Source organism: Parasteatoda tepidariorum, chromosome 4 (genome assembly GCF_043381705.1).
Source record: "Parasteatoda tepidariorum isolate YZ-2023 chromosome 4, CAS_Ptep_4.0, whole genome shotgun sequence".
Taxonomy (NCBI): Eukaryota; Metazoa; Arthropoda; class Arachnida; order Araneae; family Theridiidae; genus Parasteatoda; species Parasteatoda tepidariorum.
Window position 1 is genome coordinate 2,454,604 of NC_092207.1, and position 19,243 is coordinate 2,473,846.

Consider the following 19,243-nt stretch of genomic DNA (forward strand, 5'->3'; position numbering starts at 1 on the left):
AAATGGGCTGCAGGTGGCGTAGAGCAGAACTCTTTTCCTATGGCAACACTTCACATGCTTTCCCCATTAGCGTGTGGAAAGTCATAGAGGAAGGAAGTACGTTAGTTTCTCTCTTGATTTTCATATAGATTAAAATCTTTTAACTTGAAAAACTATATGGAACTGAAAACTACATTAAATATAGTTCTAAAGAAAAGTATCACGGAAATTTTTAAAAATATTTTTATTAAGTAAAAAGGAGAAATATCGTAGTACATTCCTATATAACTGAAAAGAGGAGGAGAGGGAAGGGAGAAGGGCTAAAGGCATGAAACCGGTCTCTCCCCAGATGGCGTATTCGAGTGTTGCGATCGCGAATATCAAAAGTACGCTTTCTCCATAAATATCCTTGTTGCATAAATATTTTGTCATTCTGCGCTGGGCAAAATGAAAAAAAATATATATTTAGGAGCGTAATAAAAAGCTCCAAAAAAAACGCAGAAGATTATGGTGTTGACGCAAACTTCTGCATGGTATAGATGTTTGACCGTGTAAAGCTAAATGCAGATGGCGCTAGGAGTTAAAATTCGTTGTAAGACTTCCGGGTTACTACTTCCGACTGATTTTTAATTCTAAGCTTGAAAAAACGTACCACCCAATATTATTATACTTGTAGTGTTTTCAATATGAAGCGTTCTTTCCATCTAACTTCCAACGAAACAAACTACAAATGAATTCGGAAGACTACGCAAGCTTGCTATGATGCTACACAAAAAAAAATAACAAAGGGCGCAATGAGCCAAATAAGGAATAGTTCTCAAAACATTGCAAACCTTACACTTCATATATATATTGTGATACTAATTTTGTTAAATTTATTTTACGATCACGATCAGCTAGAATTTATAAGTTACAGAAAACTCTTACGAATTTGAATACAAATTACAATAATAAAACCTCCTGGAGCCTGTTCACACATCGCCTCGTAAGCATAACATAAGCGGAGGGATACACTGGAAGTTTTCTAAATTTCTTCCGGTTTTAGGAATTGTTTACATTCAGTCTACCATCCATACGGTCTACAGCTGATTTTCTTTAGACAGAGCATGATAAAAACCTGTCAGGGAAGTAAAAAGGTTAAAATGGAAATACCTGCTAGCGTGAAAAGATTATGGTTAACATTTCTGAGAGTCTCTGTCCATTCACTGTAGCTGGTGACGATGACGAACAATAGCCTCTGGGCATGGAATGGTGCCCAGCACAAGAAGAAACCAGCCACCACAGCAACTGAAACACAACATCAATTAATGAGAAACTCGTACCATCTTCTAATTGTTTAATTTTTACCTAACTAATTACTTACTAAAGAAACAAAAGTTTTAAAAACATGATTTTTGGCGACTTGGGAAGTTTTTAATCCAATTTAAATGAAATATTACAATTGTGAGGAGTAATAAGCAAGGTGAATACGCGTGCACAAATGAAACGCCCAGAAACTATATCTTCAGTCCACTTACAACAAAATAAACATATTTAAAAATAAAATCAGAAAAATTCTACCAAAAGGATGATCCGGCAACTTTGAAATTGAATCGCTCTTCTTTTCTTTAATATAATTAAATGATATAAGAAATATCTTTGATATAACTCTTTAAGAAAGAGTATTGCATTCTTTCATACAGATGATATATTTTAGAAAAAGTGAGTTCATGGAAATTTGGAGTAAACAAATTCTTTCAAAATATTAAAAGACAAACAAATTACGCAATAGGGAAGTAATCCTGACATAATTTGCTTGCAGTTTAAATATTTTGAAAATCTTTTTTAGTATTTTATTTAATGACCGTCATTAAAGAGCAGACCCAATTTTATGGTTTTACGACTACTATTGTTCAACTCCGTAGCCTTGTCATTTTGAACCCAACCGAGAAGACGAGGAAACTCCTGGATCGAGTATTGGGTGAAATTTGTTTTCGTGGAGGACTTTTTGATGGAACTAACCTGCATTTGCGTTACACGGACCACGAGAATCTACCACGGTTAGCCTGACGGCAAAGGGACTCTAACCCATGATCCGTCTACCACTGAGAATATTTAACGTCAGCACTGAGGTCTGTGCAAGCCAGATGCGGAATTCGTATTGACCAGCCATCACCGGGATCGAACGCCGGTTCACCTCATTGGAAGGCGAACGCTCGATCCCCTGAGTCATCGCGGCTATTCATTGGATATTTATATATTTAGTCTATATTTTAATATCTGTTGAGAATAGATTAATAGAAACAGTGGTCGGTTAAATGTACACGGGCACTTGACCTTAACAAAACATTGATATAGGGAATACGGTAACTAAACCTAGTATATATTTTTGACATTTATCAAATCGAGTATGTGATTGTCAACATTCACCGGTGGAAGTCAGCAACCACCTATTTCTGTCATTCACAGTAACATATATATTAAATGCATTTCGCTTCATCATTCTTTTAAAAACAATGAGTTATTTTTATTGTGGAATTAACTTTTTACAGCCGTATGACTTTTTAGAAAGAAAATATTATTTTATCCTGATAAAAAAAAGACAAAAAAACATGGAAAATATTGTCAATGGAGGGCATTATAAAAATGAAGAGAAAACAAAATAACAAAATGTGATAAAAAAGAAGAAAAAAAATAGTGCGTGGAGTCCCTCCGCGCGGAAGAAGTTAAACTTCGTAACCTGCGACGTTAATTGTAGAAGAATCAGCAGTCGTAGAAGGATGACTAGTTCTATTCAACGACTCTTTATCCTGCTCCGCTCGCTTCCGTGCTCTGTAATCACGGTAATATTGTGCATTTTTCCCTCGTGGACCTCTTGAACCAGTGGAAGTGCTTGTGGTTGCCTCATCGTCTCGCCCTGGAAAATGTATTTGTATTAATAATGTATGTGAATGCGTCATAATGTAATTTCAGAAGAGAAAACCTAATAATCAATTGATATTCACAAGAGACGTACCTTGACATAACCTTAAATCCGTCGCATTGTCCGTGGGATTGTTTTCACTCATTTTTTACAATTGTTATCCACTAAATTTGAAAATAAAAAATACTACCCTATTAAATTATATGTGTATCAAAACAAACTAAAAAAATATTTATAGAAAAACAATACTTTTATGACTTTTATTATTTTTATGCTAGTGAGAACCAAAACAATATGGAAATGAATGAGGGAAAACTGGATCCTACCACGTGATTTCCCGGCCAATAAAAATGTAGCGTTAAACGTTTAACGCAACCTTGTTGGAAGTCGCATAAGAAGTATAACTTCAAAAATTGTAAAAAGTGGCTATTAAATGAAAAGGACCAGTCGATATGAAGAAAGAGTAGCTACTAAGTTAATGCCATCTATCGGCCAATTGGTACTAAGTGAAAATTTAAATTTTCAGGTCTACCAATGGATGGGAAACAGAATTTGTCATGAAGAATTTCGACCGTGGTATTGCGTCCTTTTTTTTCTCTCTTTTTTTTTAAAGCCAATAGCTATTAATTGACTCAGTCATAGTTTTATTTGTCTAAAATTCATGAAATAAATTTAAGTGAGAGCGGTGTATTTTTCTGCGAGTAAGATATTTAAATAGAATAATAAATAAGAAAATTTAACATTTTAAGCAGCACCTCAGTCACATCAGAACGATTCCTCATTTTATCAAATGAGTTAAATTTATACTAATTAGCGGAACTAAATAAAAAAATCTGCAAACTTCAGTGTTTTCTAGAAAGTGAGTTAAGTTTGTTAAGCCTTTACTGGTATATCAAGCAACGTCTAAGTCTCATTTAATTAAATGTCATTCTTTGTTATGAGAAATTATTGTGCTTTATTTTAATAAAATGACATTTAATTTTTTGTTTTTAATAACTAGGCAGGCTTTGGTAGTTGACATTTTTGATTTCGTTGATTTTTTCCGGATATGTTCTGTATGTAAAACTAATAAGCTATTATTATTTTTATGTACTTATATTTGCAATAAAAAACAACAACTTTGGAAAGGAGTCAAAACTTAGGTCATCTGTGGATATTTTAAGAAAAGCACAGATGTCGAAACTTTTTTGCCAATCGCGGCATTTTGTGTTTTATTACTTCCGTATATTATTTTGAAATTCTCTTTTTTAATTTTTCTTTCGTAGATTATGATATTAATACGTCAATGAATTTAGGCAATATGGAGCAGTTTTTAATTATGAGTAAGTCACTGTTATGTTTGAAAGTTAAGGTGAACTTAGACAAAATAACTGAGTTCGTTTTACTTATCTTCTTATAAACCTTCTTATTTAGAGGAATAAAGACTCATTTTTCTGAAAAAATATTTTTTGATCGTTTTAATCTTTCTACTTTTAAAAATTGTTTTAATTAATGATGTAACTAAGCTTAAGCACTGTGTTTGGTTGTAAGAAAAAAGTTACTCCAGAAATATTTTGTGCTATTTTCTAAAATACATTAAAAGCAGTGTTTCTTGAATCCAATATTCAGATTTTTATTTTATGGCATTTTTAGTTATTTTATAAAATTCTTTTCAGTGCGAAAAAAAGAAGAAAAAAAAACGAATCACCCTGACGAATAACTCTTGATCGAATGACTTTGACGTACAAGAACAATCTTAATGATTCGAGGAGTAACCTCAAATATGTTAATAAGTTGGTGCATACGATATTTTAAGTTAAGAAACAAAAACGTACTTTCTTTGAATAAACACCTTTTTTTTCGACGGATTTGATCGGGGTTAGCCGCAATCTGGGAAATATAAGTTAGGTTAGGAGAGCGACCGAAAGTTTGGAACCCTTAATGTTAATTTTAATTTTCACGTATTTCACCAAGTGAATTGAAAATAAAGTTCGTGTTCATTAGCAGTCTTCATATTTGTTGGAACCTATCAAGTTATTATAGTACTTGATTACGCTATTCTATGGTTCAATTTACCCAAGTCAAAATTCTTGATGGTGCCATCAAAGCATTTTGATGGTTTATATGTTGGTTTCAGTGTAATTCATGATGATCCAACATCATTTGATGGTTACCATTATCCAACATTTTCCGTTATACATTCAAAGTTTTGATTTACCAACAAACTTCCATCATTCCATGGTAGAAAATGCTACTTTAATACTATGATGGTTAACCATCAAGAGAAGTTTGATTCTCATGGACCAACAATCCATGATGGTTCCAACATTACATTTCCATGATGGTTTAATTGAAATTATTGTTGGTTCAGCAGAGGAATATACCATCAAAACAATATTTTTTTAATGTTGGCCCATCAGAAATCAATCCGAAGACCGAATTCCTATATTGGGGTGATGGTGGTTCATGATCTTTCCAGCATTTGATTTCTAAGAAACTATGATGGAAATGTCTGATAATTCAACATGAACAAACCATCAAAACAAGTTGCTATTCTTATGTTGGACCATCATAAATACAGTCCGAATTCCTACATTGGGGTGATGATTACTTATGTTGGTTATCATAGAAAATGTAATGGTTCATGATGAAATCATTAATGGTTACCATCAAGATTATGCTGGTCCATTAATTATCAAAAATGCTGACTTGGGGGTAATTAAGGTTATATTACCGAGCATTCTGATGACGACCCTTCTCGATTGTGCCTTCGATCTTTCCCTTTCGAGTCTACACTGAGCACTTTCAGAGGTTGACCTGTGCATGCGGTGAGAACGACGTAAGGCCAGCCAGATGAACACGTACATGACAATGATGAGCACAAAGGGGATGATGAAGAAGACGATGGTCGAGAAGCCCATGGCGTAGATCCACACCTCATTCCCTTCCACGAATGACAGACCACACCACGAGGCTTCCTCTACCAGCTGTCCATCGGGCAGCGTGACGTAGTTCACTTTGGCATAGTAAGCAAAAGGCAGGGCGCACACTATAGACACCAGCCACACAATGGCGATATTCCGAATGGCGCTGGAGAGCTTCGCTTTGGTCTGCTGCCGGATAGGGTGGCAGATGGCGATGTACCTGGAACAAAGTCGTCATTACATTAAATAGTAGGTTCCTAATCGTCATTCTACACACAGAAGTTGTCCCGTATGCCTCAACCTATTACAATTCTATAATGAACTTGAAATTAGTTTCAGTATGACAGTGAAACAGTTAGTCACCTGCACAATGGGCTATTGGCAACGGTCTGGGAAACATCCCTGAGGATTTTCCGAAGACATGCCTTCGCAATTTTGATCCTCTGCAAAGAGGAGGGCTCCTCTGCTTGGGTAGCCAGACGACCTGCGCGCGAAGTCAAGCACTTTATGGTAGATCAGTTTAACGATGACCGATACCGCGCTTGGTCCTTACGTAGGCTGATCAAAATGGTCACCCACCCGCTTACTGACAGCAGCCAGTGATGCTTGACTTTGGTGATCTACTGGGAGCCGTGTCTTTACGATCAGTCCACTGCGGGACTTCCATTGCAAGAAGGGGATTGGATTTGAAGAAGATTTGAAAAGTGGATATCTGATACGATACTATTGTTCATAAAAAAAAAATCTCATGAACATGTAATACTTAATAATTTCAGTTTGTTTTCTAAATGAAAAGAGAGTAAATAAATTTCCGTGTGATCAAACAAAATTTGCCGACAAATGAAAATCTTTGCAGGGATATTGGGATGGGTCGCAGAGACCCCTAACAGCTGCTGTGACAGACATTGATGAAAACGAGGGCGTCAATAAAAAAAATCTCATGAGGGCGTGATACTTTCATTTTGTTTTCTAAATTAATAAAGAAAATTAATTTTCGTATGATCAAACAAAATTTGCCAACAAATGAAAATCTTTGCAGGGGTGCCGGTGTGGGTCGAAGAGACCCCTTTCTGCTGCTGTGACGGACATTGATGGAAACGGGCTATTTATTTTAAGTGTGAACGGAACTGACTTAGGACCGTGCTACTGGGTGGAACGTCTTTAGTACTTGCATTTATGTCTGCTAGTAAATGAAGAGTAGGCTAAACATTGTATTAGTAATTAATAGATGTGAAATTTAAAAAAGTAATGCAGAATCATTACCTCTCAGTGCTGAAGACGACGATAGTGAGAATGGAAGCGTAAGCTGTTGTTTCAGGAATGAGGCTTCTCATCCAACATCCGATCAGTCCCAGGTGCCATGGATACTGCTCCCACAGGGTGTATAGCTCCATGGGCATAGCTGCAAATCGATTCAAACAGGTCAGTTTTTTTTCATTACAAAACTTATAGATCAGATAAAAATCGGAAATGTTTGTAAAAATTGTCTCTAATTTCTTAAGCAATTAAATTGATTTGTATATTTTCAGCCCCGCCTTCCTTAGTAGTGACTTCCCAATTTAAAATATTTGATGGTTTTCCATTGATGGACCAACGTAATCTTGATGGTAACCAACGTGAGTAACTATCATCTCAATGCAGGAATTCTAACTGATGGTTTAACATAAGAATAGTAACTTGTTTTGATAGTTTGTTGATGTTGAATCATCACGAATTTCCATCATAGTAGGTATCTTAGAAATCAAATGTTGGAACGATCATCCCAATGTAGGACTGATTTATGATAGTCAAAAAATGTTTTGATGGTACGTTGCTGAGAATCAACAAGAATTCATGGAAATGTATAGTTGAAACCATCACGGATCATCATGAATTGTTGGTTCATGAGAGGTTAACCGTCATAGTATTAAGGTTTTATTTTCCATCATGGAATGATGGATATTTGTCGCCATATTTAAAACTTGTAACACGTAATGGGAAATGTTGGATGATGGTGACCATTAAATGATGTTGGACTATCAGGAATTACACTGAAACCAATATAAACCATCAAAATTTTTTGATGTGACCCTCAAGAATTTTAACTTGGGTTGATATTCTAGTCCCAGTAGTGACTAACTTTAAAAACCTCAATTTTTTTTTATAATAACACATTGACTTATTATTCTTGAATCTAACTTTATATAGTAGGGAACCGATTATCCGGAACAGTCGGGACCATCGCTATTCCGGATAGCTGATTTTTCCGGTTTTCTGAATCCCTACAAAAAGTCGTTTTTTTATTGTTAAACCCAACTAAAAGAAATAAATATTTGGAAATAATCTTAAAAATAAGAAAAAACGATGAAGTAATACACTAATGAATATTTCCGAAATGATGGTATGGTAAGCATCTTTAAAAAAAGAAAGAAAAATCGTAAAATCTTATGAGGAAAAAAAATTTTTTTTTTAAAAAATGGCGAGAAAATTTATCAAAATTCGTTTCGGTTTTTTGGTTTTCCGGTTTTCTGATTTCCGGATAACGGGTTCTGTACTGTATTATAAATCATTTCGACTGCTTAAATTCCTTGACAGCTTTCAAATCGCAAACAAACAAGTCATTATCCTTGTGCTGTCACCGCCACACAAATTCGTTTAAATACGCTAAAGAAAATTAACTCGCGAAGTTAAGGATTACTCAGTAAATATGATAAAACTTGCGGTTATCGGAGCAGAAGCTCCCATCTGACGATAATATTTGGTTCAACGAAAATGGCTGACGGAATAATCCGGAAGTACGAAAATGATCGACGGGATAATCCCAAAGTATTATCCCGTTAACTTTAGATTATTCAAATACTTTAGGAGCAAAATTGAGGAATTCTTTTTATTCTAATCTTTAATTCTCGCTGAATGAACAAATTCATACCAATATCTTGAAAATTATCGAAACAATATGACCGCATTCTCTAATTTAGAATAAAAAATACTTTTGAACATAGTTAGCAAAGTATATGTATTTTTGTCAATGAACTCTTGCCAACTAATGAATCAGATTTCAGATTCTTATCAGATTTCGACAGTATTTTTTTTTTCTCGTTTGAAAATAAATTTACGGTTCTTAAAGTGTTTCGTAAATTTCGTTGTTGACAAGGTTCCTAAAACTATATATTAAGGGTACCTAATACGAAGCACTCTTCACAACATAAAGACAAATAACAATAGATTAATTCCACAACATGATAAAAATAAACCAACCCAACTTAAATCATAAAAAAATCTTTTCTTCCGATAAGCTTTTTTTTTTTACGAGAAAGAAATTTATTCTAAGCGCTTTTATTTATTTACTTTTTTCCTTAGGGCGTAAAAGCAGGAAGCGCATTTGCAATCAATAAAGTACTATTTTTGCTGACAGCTCCACACGGAACCCATTTTAAAAAAGAATTTTGCAGAAGTTTTTGAATTGAACTATTTTGACAAATGATTAATCATTACTCTCAAACCAAACAATATTAGATAGATATAAAATATCTTGTCACATACGAAAAGAATTTTTTCAAGACAGTACGTAAATGGTTTTTATATGATGCATTGTTTAAAATAACAGCTCAGTCATAGTTATTATATGATAAATTGTTTAAAATAACAGCTTTTAGTCTTACATCATTTTATGGATTTATTGTTTAAAGTAATATAGTTATGACTTATGTAGTTTTAAAATATTGAATTAAAAATGCATAATTCTAATATTAATATTGAAATTATGTATTTTTATAATATATTAAATACGCCGGTGTAAGAAATTAATGGAATTTGCAGACCTGGTCGATTATCTCTAGAACTACTGGACCGAATTTAATGTACAAACATTGATACAATACAAAACAAATAGCCATTCAACAATTGTAATGCATGATCGTCGAAAAACTGAAATATCGAATTATGGCAAAAAGTGAGCACTTAACCTATATTTTTTAAATCTTTACAAAAATGAATTACAAAAGTTTGTAAATGAATAAACAAATGGTCCAGCCTTCAAAAAAAAAAGGAACGCTATGAAAATCTAACAAATGATTCGTGTGGAAGATGAAATTGAAAACACCAAAATTTGTTTGATTGCCATAGAAGTCGAAAGAGATTATTAGAAACACTTCCAAGTTCCAACAGGTTCAAGTTATTCATTCTCACCGATTTTAGATTAAGTTTATGTTCTTAAGTTTATAAGAAATCTAGATTATGTTTTTAGTTGATTTTAATTCCGCTTAAATATCAAATTGAAATTTTTTAGCAAGGATTCTAAAAAACAAACATTGAGAGTGGCCATTATTGTGTAAAAAAAGTTAATTGTAAGAATGGGTAAATTTTAGAAAAACTTATTACTATGTATGTGCACATGTGTTCTGTATGGATTGATTTTGTTCATTGCACTTCAAATGTGCATGAAAAAGCTACGCTAAAGTTCTTATCTTTACGTCAAAAGAATTAACCTAAAACTGATTATCTTTAGCATTCTTAAGAAATTCGATTCATCCTTTGCCTCTGTTTGAACCACGTTCTTTCCACACCTGTCATATCAGCTCATCCCCTGAAATATTGTTTCATTCACATGAATGCCGATTTTCTTGACATGAGTTCCTCACCGCCTCTCCATAGCGCGTGGAAGTGTAACCTGCTCTAATTTGCCTCTCTCAGCCTGTACGGTTTTCCTAATTTTTTTTCTTCATATTTTTTTTTATTTGCTACTTAGCTCTCAGTTACTCCCATTTTTAAAACTGTTACTTATTTTCCATTTTTTGCCGACAACTTTACGTTTTCTAATTTTGTTGTCTGGCGAGTCTTGAGAATGGGCGCCTATTTTCGAACTCTCAAAACGAGTCGACATTTTGCACTTCATGTTTTCTGAAGCCATTGAAGTTTTTATTATATCAAGTATGTATGTCAGTTTCACTTTAAAATTAAGTCATTAGAATTCCGCAAATAAAAATTGTTAATACTTTATTTAGCAATACACCAATGAAGAAAATATATAATGTATAAATAGTCAAAATTTTTATTAGCTTCGGCAATATGAGTCTATAATTTCTTCTCAAATTAGGTACTTAAAAAATAATTAAATGTAATGCTTTCTCCAACGAAGGAAAAAAAATTGCGTTAAGGAAAAAAAAAAATACATCGTTTTTTCTAGCTCCATAAATGCTGTCATGCAGAGAAGTGCACTTAATTTAATGAACAAAAATTTTATCAAATACTAAGGGCCCCCTGCCCGCTAACGCTCTCCAACCCCGATGCAATAATTGTTGTTTCTTGGCATAAAATAGTTGGCTAAAAATATAAGAACTAAATAGAACACTTGTGCAGCCACTTCTCACGTCCAATATAAATCTTTTTTCTAAGTAATCATTTTTTTTAAAATAACATTTAAAATTAAAAGTATTTTGTTTTACCAAATTTGGTATAGTAAGATTTTTGCTTACCAAACCGACGGATATATTTTAAATACAACTTTTGCATTCACCACTTTGTGGGGAAGATTATGTTCTAAATCATTTAAGGAATCTGCTTAACCGTAATTCTTAATAGTATATTGTAATTTGCACTAAAAAGTAATAACTGCAAAAAGGTTAATAAGTTCAGAAACTGATTTAAATAACTTTATCTTAAAATGTATCGTAGAATTACGTTATAGTAGTAATGAAAAAAAAAAACAATTCTCTTAAACTCTTAATTTAGAAAGCAAACAAAATCAAAAACGTATGCAAAAATATTTATAGGAAAACAATACCTTGATGACTTATATCAATTTTGTGCTGATGACAACCAAACTAATTTGAAAATTAATCTGAGAAAACTGGATCCTGCCATGTGATTTTCCGGCCATTAAAAATGCACCGATAAAAATGGAAAAATGCGACACTATTAGGTTTTTATATATAGTTAGATACATTGTGCATTGTACTGAAATTAAAATTTATAATGGGGTTGATACAATTTAACTATAAATTTTATTTTTTAATTAGATTTTTGCTTCATTTTCTCCGATAACTCTAAGTTGAAAATGGCAATATAGTAAACAAGTCATGCTGTTGCCACACGGGGATTTTATAATAGCACGCGAAACGCGAATTTCCCTGCAAAATATTTACTAAACACTACAGAGACTGGCACCGACACATCATTAACTTAGGTGTTGACGACTCATTTGACGTTTATTACTTCGTCATTTTACTCGCCTATGCATAATAACTGGGGTCGTATAAAAAGTAAATAAAGAAATCATTTTTAAACATTTCTCATATAGTTTGTGCTTTTCATTTCATCATTTCTCCCCTTTTTAAGTTAAACAAAATCTTATCGAAATTTGCAATTGTTTTGAAGCTGCGACCAAGAACATAATCTTCAAATGCATTATAAAAATTTGAAAATTTAATAATAATACCATTTGAAAGTCAAAACTCAGAACCGAATACTACGTTTATTAATATATACTTATTTATGTGTGTGTTTTATATTATTTTGGGAAATTGAAATTTCGTCATTTTTTTAACATTTTATTTTATAACCGTCGTTGAACAGCCGACCCAATTTTTAGTTTACGGCTACCAATGCTTTACTTCCTAGCCTTGTACTAGTTTTGAACACAATACAGAAGACATGGGAACTCCTGGATCAAGCAATGGACCAAACTTGCCTTCATGGAGGAATTTTTCGATGGAACTATCCCAACAGCTCCTAGAAAAGAGCACGGAATAATTTAGTAGTCCGACGTAACGAACATAAACTGCACAGTAGAGAAAAAATAAGAAAGATGTCACTACGTTCGGACTACTTAGCTGCGTAGTGGAGGAAAAGATGTCATTACATTTGGACTACTAAAGAATCAACTTTCTTGTGTATGGTAACCCGCCTTCCATCTTCTAGGAGGTATTGACTAACCAGCATTTGGGTTACAATGAGAGAAATATCATGAGAACCTTTCACGGTTAACCCGATTGCATGGAGATTTTAACCCGTGATCCCTCTACTACTTTACGTCAGCACTGTTGTCGGATCGAGCCAGGAACAGAATTCGCATCCAAAAGCCGCTCTTGAAATTTGAACTTGGATCCCTTCATTGTGAGGCGAACACTATTACTCCTGAACCACTGCGGCTCTTTTTTTTCAACATTTGTAAAGTCGATATGAAATTTATTTGATGCATGTCAGACACACGTGAAACCTTGAAAAGTTGATATATAGGGCCATTCAAACATACATGATAGTCATTCAGGATATTCAGCGACTTATAATACATATTATATTTATTATCTTACCGGTTGTCCTAAAAAAAGAACAACGAGATGAAAAATCAATGATAAATGTAAGAAATGTTGTGTTTGCTGCTTTCTGTTTAAGAAATAAGATTTTGTCTCATCAAATTTCAAAATTAGTAGTCAAAATTAGTTTGATCATGAACTGCGCAATTGCTAGAGAGTTTTTCGAAAAGAACATGTTTTTTTTTCCCTCTAAGTCATTAGCTTATGGCATTTTTTCCTCTTTGAAAACAAAAGCCTCTTAGCATAAAATAGTAGAATAAAATGAGTTAGAACAAGTATTCTTTTTAAAAAGAAAAAGATGTTTAAACCCTGTTATTCAATTACTCAGATGCAACCAATTTTTCTAATTTTTTTTCTTGTCTTGATAAAGAAGAGGAAATGTAACAGCAAAAGTTCGCCTGAAAAGTCACCTTTGTTTTTTCGAAGAAATCTCTACCATTTTATTTTCCTTATTTATTTTTCTCATCTCGTGTAGCAGTCATCATTAGAATTTAATACATACTAAATAGACAGAAGAGACAACTAGTTAAAAAAAAGTATTGATCGTTTTAAAGATTAAAACAAACTACAGCTTTGCATGTTTCAAAATTAATTGATTTATGTAAATCTCAGATACTCCATTTGATATTATTTACAAATATTCAATTCTTACTATTAGTTCAACACTCTCCCTATATTTTGTTCAACCGTTCATAAAATACTTTCTTATTCATTCATGTTCAAATACAGCTCTCGGTTATCCACGGAAAGTCATACAAACTCGAAAATAAACTAAATGGGAATAACACAAAATGGAAATAATTCAATGTTCTTTGGGTAGTTGGACCTATAACCAACTGAATAGAACCCTGCATATTATCTGATTCTACAAACTTAGAATATGATTCCTGTATTATTTATTCAGTTATGGTCAAGACTCACCCTGTATCATACCTGCCAAGTCTCCAGTTTTTTAACGAAGACTCCTGTATTTTCTGACTATCCCCTGTATATTCTTAAAATTTTCCGTTTGCTGAAGAAATTTTTAAAAAAATTGGTGATAAATTATCCATTAATGGCAAAAAACACTTCTTTTATTTCTCAACAGATGGTGCTATTGCCAGTACTACAGTATGTTGAGTGTAAATTATTTAAGTCGAGCCAAGATTGCTCAGTGAATTGAGATTTTGTCTTCCAGTGAGGCGAACCAATGTTCTAATCCCAGCGATGACTGGTCCATACGAATTCCGCATCCGGCTTGCACAGAACTGTCGTGAAATATCCTCAGTGGTTGATGGATCACGGGATAAAGTCCCCTTGTCGTCAGGCTAATCGTGCTTTTCTTCTCCATGTAATTCAAATACCGGTTATTTCCTTAAAAAAAAGTCCCCCACGTAGGCAAATTTCTCCCAATACTTGATCCAGGAGATCCCTTGTCTTCTGAATTGGGTTCAGAATTACAAGAGTGGAACATCAGTACCCAAAATTGGGTTTGTTAGTAAAATTTCCGTTATTTTATTTCTCCGATGTTGGTAGGTATGCTGTATTAATTTATGCAGCTCACATAATAATTCGGAACTATATTTTAGTTTTAATAATAACACGTGTGACTGATGTTTTTCATTCCACAAACCAATTTATTTTTCTGGTATATCACCTCTTATTTTTACTTCTTTTGCTACTATACTTTTTTTTTCTTACATCATTCCATGGTTTTATAAAGGACTCGAAGAGAGGAAATTTATAATTGTGTGTCTATGGAAAAAATAAATTATGAGTTCCGAATGTAATCTTCTATAACTTGAAATGTTACCGTGAATGAACGAAATCAAGAGAATGTCGACTTTCACCGGTGAATGTCAACATACCACATTTTTTGAATGTCTGAAATATTTGTTACATCCGATTTGTTACATTAATTTATTCGTAGATATTGTTACATTTGTTCGATATTTTAACATCTGCTGAGGATAGATTAGAAGAAACATTGGTAGTTAGAAGAAACAAAACAGTACCTGCTAAATGCATACTGGGCAGTGGCACTGAACTTTTAAAAAAAAACATGAATGTAGGGTATACCGGGCAAATGTATACCGAGCAGTGGCACTGAACCTTAAAGTTTCAAAGTAGGGAAACTAGACCTTTCTCGGACCAAAGCGACTATGTGATTGTTAATAAGTCAACAACCACCCATTTCTGTCATATACAGTAACTTACATGTTTTCTTTTTGAAGTTATACTTCTTATGCGACTTCCAACAAGGTTGCGTTAAACGTTTAACGCTTTTAACGTATTTTTATTGGCCGGGAAATCACGTGGTAGGATCCAGTTTTCCCTCATTCATTTCCATATTGTTTTGGTTCTCACTAGCATAAAAATAATAAAAGTATTGTTTTTCTATAAATATTTTTTTAGTTTGATTTGATACACATATAATTTAATAGGGTAGTATTTTTTATTTTCAAATTTAGTGGATAACAATTGTAAAAAATGAGTGAAAACAATCCCACGGACAATGCGACGGATTTAAGGTTATGTCAAGGTACGTCTCTTGTGAATATCAATTGATTGTTTCTCTTCTGAAATTACATTATGACGCATTCACATACATTATTAATACAAATACATTTTCCAGGACGAGACGATGAGGCAACCACAAGCACTTCCACTGGTTCAAGAGGGAAAAACGCACAATATTACCGTGATTACAGAACACGGAAGCGAGCGGAAAGTTTAACTTCCCCCGCGCGGAGACTCCACGCACTATTTTTTTTAATTTGATAATTTATACCTATCTTGTTTTTTAAAAAAATTATTGGCACCTTTAATCATTTTACAATAGTTATGAATTGTACGCAATTTTCCTTCCATCATAATTTTTATTCATTCAACATTCTATTATTTTTCTATCGGCTGATTAGGAAAAACATCAGTGTTTGTACCGGTTAAATGCATACCGGGCAGTAGCATTTGACCTGAAAAAAATTGATGTAGGGCATACCGGGCAAATGTATACTGGGTAGTGGCACTTAACTAGACCTAGCATATATTTGGGGCATTTACCAAAGTGATTATGTGATTCGCCGGTGGAAATCAACAACCACCCATTTCGATTATTCACAGTAACACATACAAATCAAAGAAGTTACATTTTATTTAGAAAGAATAAGGAGTACCAGCTTGGGTGCAAAACGATTCAGAAAGATATGTCCGAAAAGAGGCTCTTAGCGGTGGCGAAGCCATGAAGTGGGTGCTATATCTACTATGATATGTCACATGTAGAAAATTGTGCACAAAATTTTTCATCAACCCCTTCTCCATTTTTTTGTCATAGTTTATACAACAACTAAATTTTCAAACCGAAAATTACTAAAATGTTATCAAGTTTCTGCGTTTACTTCCTCAAAAGAGTGAAATTTTCTTTCCTTTCCTCGCAATTTTTTTTCTTTAAATTTTTTTAAAGGGAAGTGTCATAAAAATTATAAAAAAGAAATGTGGTAGAATAAAAAAAAAATTAATATACTTTTTATAATAATATTAATTTAATAAATTAAAAAAATGGAGTTACGAACACTCTTCATGGTGTCAGTAAAGCATGAGATTTGCTTAAGATGTAAATTTATTTAGTTATTAATTTTCCTTGCAAATAATAACAGATAATTCCTTTTACTCTTTTAACATTAGGAAACAACTGTTTTGAAGCATTTTTGTTTTTAAAGTAAGAGTTTTTTTAACCCATTAAGTTATAATAAAGGGTAAAAAATTTATTCTAAATACTACTATAAATCGAATTTTGTAAATATCATAACATTTTTTGTAAATATGATGACATTAATAACCAGTTGTTATAATTTAAACTCTCAAATTGTAATATGTTTTCAATTTTAAATGATTTACCTACTACTATACTGTTTTATTTTCAAAGACAGTGAGATTTATTTTTCCATTTTACAAAGTTTCAGAAACATATCAGAAAATAACCATAACTTGGACTTGTAGTAGTAATACTCAAATCTGAAGAAAGAAAAAAAAATCCCTTGATACACATATTGCTGATTTTACAAACTGTCTATGATATAAAATATAACAGATAATGAAAAAAAACGGGGAAATTATACTTTCTGAAGTACGGAAACTAAAAATAATAGTCAGGATAGTTTCAAGTTACAAAAGAAATGCAAACAAAAAGGTCTTTTTTCCTCTCAAAGCTTTATTTTATTTATTTGTTTAAAAACGAAAACACAAAGAAAAAAGACATTATTATTCCTTATTATTCTTTTGAAACACGAAATTCCACAGAATAATTTTCAGAATTTGCTTAGTTTTCTGTATCAAAGCTAATATTTATGACATCCATCATCTGCCGCAAAATGCGTTCGTTTTCATCCTTTAAAACAAATTCTTCACCCTCTAACTCTTTTTGTTGGGCAACTTCCTTTTCCACAAGTCCTTCCCTTATCTTCACAATCTCCGGTTCAAGCTCCCTCACCTCTTGTTCCAAAGTTGCCAACAGCATCAGGGACTCGGACACTAGGGAAGATAATCTGGATGCTTCTTGACCAGATGACAAACGCTTTTTCAATCCATATGCAACCGCACTTTCGTATCCAGTGACGGTTGAAGTTAGAGATAGTTGGCATTCCATTTGCACCATTCGCAACAGTCTACCTCTTTCTGGACAGGTCACTAACTCTTGGCGCACTAATTCTTCCATGAGTTGATCGTACAGGCGTCTCCTGACAGGACATATTCCCATTTCTCGAGCATCTTGCTCTACCAGCTCATTATCCAAAGCTTCTTGTAAGCGAAACATATCATTTGTAGACGCAGGGGAGCGGCTCACTTGGCGATACCAGACATGACCATCTTTTTCCGCTGAAAAATGTATTTCACGTACTGTAGTATTAAAAGAAAAATCCTTGTTGACATTGATTTTAAATATATAAAAGTTAAAATTTTGTAGAATTTTTTTCGAGAACAAAGAGAACCGAAGTGTTTACTAACTTTAAGCACGTCGTGGCTATTACAAAAGTTAACTTCTTAATTATTAACTTCTTAAATTAACTTCTTAATATTGCACAACTTCTTGGTGACTTAACATATTTTTATAGGTTATGGACTGTTAATAGGTTATCATGTAGTTAATGGTTTTGGTTTACAAAATTTATTTACTGGCAAGCCTAATAGTATCTTCATATCTTTCATTTTTGTTTAAATATGGAAAAATCTATAGCAAAAAAAAAAAAAAAAAAAAAAAAAAAAACAGAACACGTAATTTATTTGCGGTAAACGATTCAATTAGAAAAATCCTCTAAAGTTAAAGTTTCGAGCCCTAGGGTCAGATATTTTTTAAATACTTTTTTTCTTTTTTTTTCCCAAGTATTTTTGAAACATGCTGATGTAACATGTCACATCGAAGACTCAAGACAATAAAAAATTTATATGTATTGAAAATGCTTTTATTATGGAGTAAAACTTTTTATTCGGTAAGTATTGAGTTTAATATATTAAAAGGACTAAAAGATTATTTCCAAAAAAACTCAATAATTAATTCGTCATTATGTAAGGAATGCAATCCAGCGCTTTTTTTAAGATCTGTGGGATTGAGATTTAATAATCCTGCGGGATTTTGACAACTTAGCATTCCAAACTTAAAATTATTGATGATTCGTTTAGTTATTTTTCATTTGATACCTCGACATTTAATATTTATTTATAAATTTACATTTACCTCGACATTTAATATATATTTATTTATATTGTTGAGAAAGACAGAAATTATTAGAATATGACAAAAGCATAAATTCCGTTCATTTTACAACATTATTTATTTTCTGAACACAAAATAATGCGAGTTAAAACAGAAACACATTTAAGGAATACACAATGCAAACATAAAATGTTGTACGGAGAGGAGAATCTATATTTGATTGAAAAAGCAGCAATAATAGGTGATATACAATGAAGTTTCATTACTTAAAAACGTACGTTTTACGTTTGAACATACGTTTAATAACGATTTTTGTACACGCATGTTTCTTCAACGCATAGCCTGTTGATCAGTTTTTTAAAAAAGAAAATTAGTATATTGTTCAATATGTGCTTTTCAAATATTTTATGTCGCATCAAAAAAATTGTTAAAAAAATGTTTCTTGATTCTTCTTGATTAAAGACAGCATATATATATA

At 32.7% G+C, this 19,243-nt stretch overlaps 2 protein-coding genes across 2 annotated transcripts in view; both read right to left on the reverse strand.

The window, feature by feature from the left end:
- Nucleotides 1–1,099: 1,099 nt before the first annotated feature.
- LOC107452907 (neuropeptides capa receptor-like) overlaps nucleotides 1,100–19,243 on the reverse strand; it is a 55,683-nt gene continuing 37,539 nt past the window's right edge. The window contains exons 2-4 of the mRNA XM_043052874.2: nucleotides 7,048–7,186; nucleotides 5,595–6,004; nucleotides 1,100–1,266 (exon numbers count right to left, since the gene is read on the reverse strand). Coding sequence (XP_042908808.1) covers nucleotides 1,100–1,266; nucleotides 5,595–6,004; nucleotides 7,048–7,186 — 716 coding nt within the window. The remainder of the gene's footprint in view (nucleotides 1,267–5,594; nucleotides 6,005–7,047; nucleotides 7,187–19,243) is intronic.
- On the reverse strand, nucleotides 17,248–17,931 carry LOC139424808 (putative inner dynein arm light chain, axonemal; the record flags this gene model as incomplete). The annotated part of the gene is given in 1 exon segment (XM_071180445.1): nucleotides 17,248–17,931. A coding segment is annotated over 1 exon segment (558 nt), but the record flags the coding sequence as incomplete, so codon positions are not given.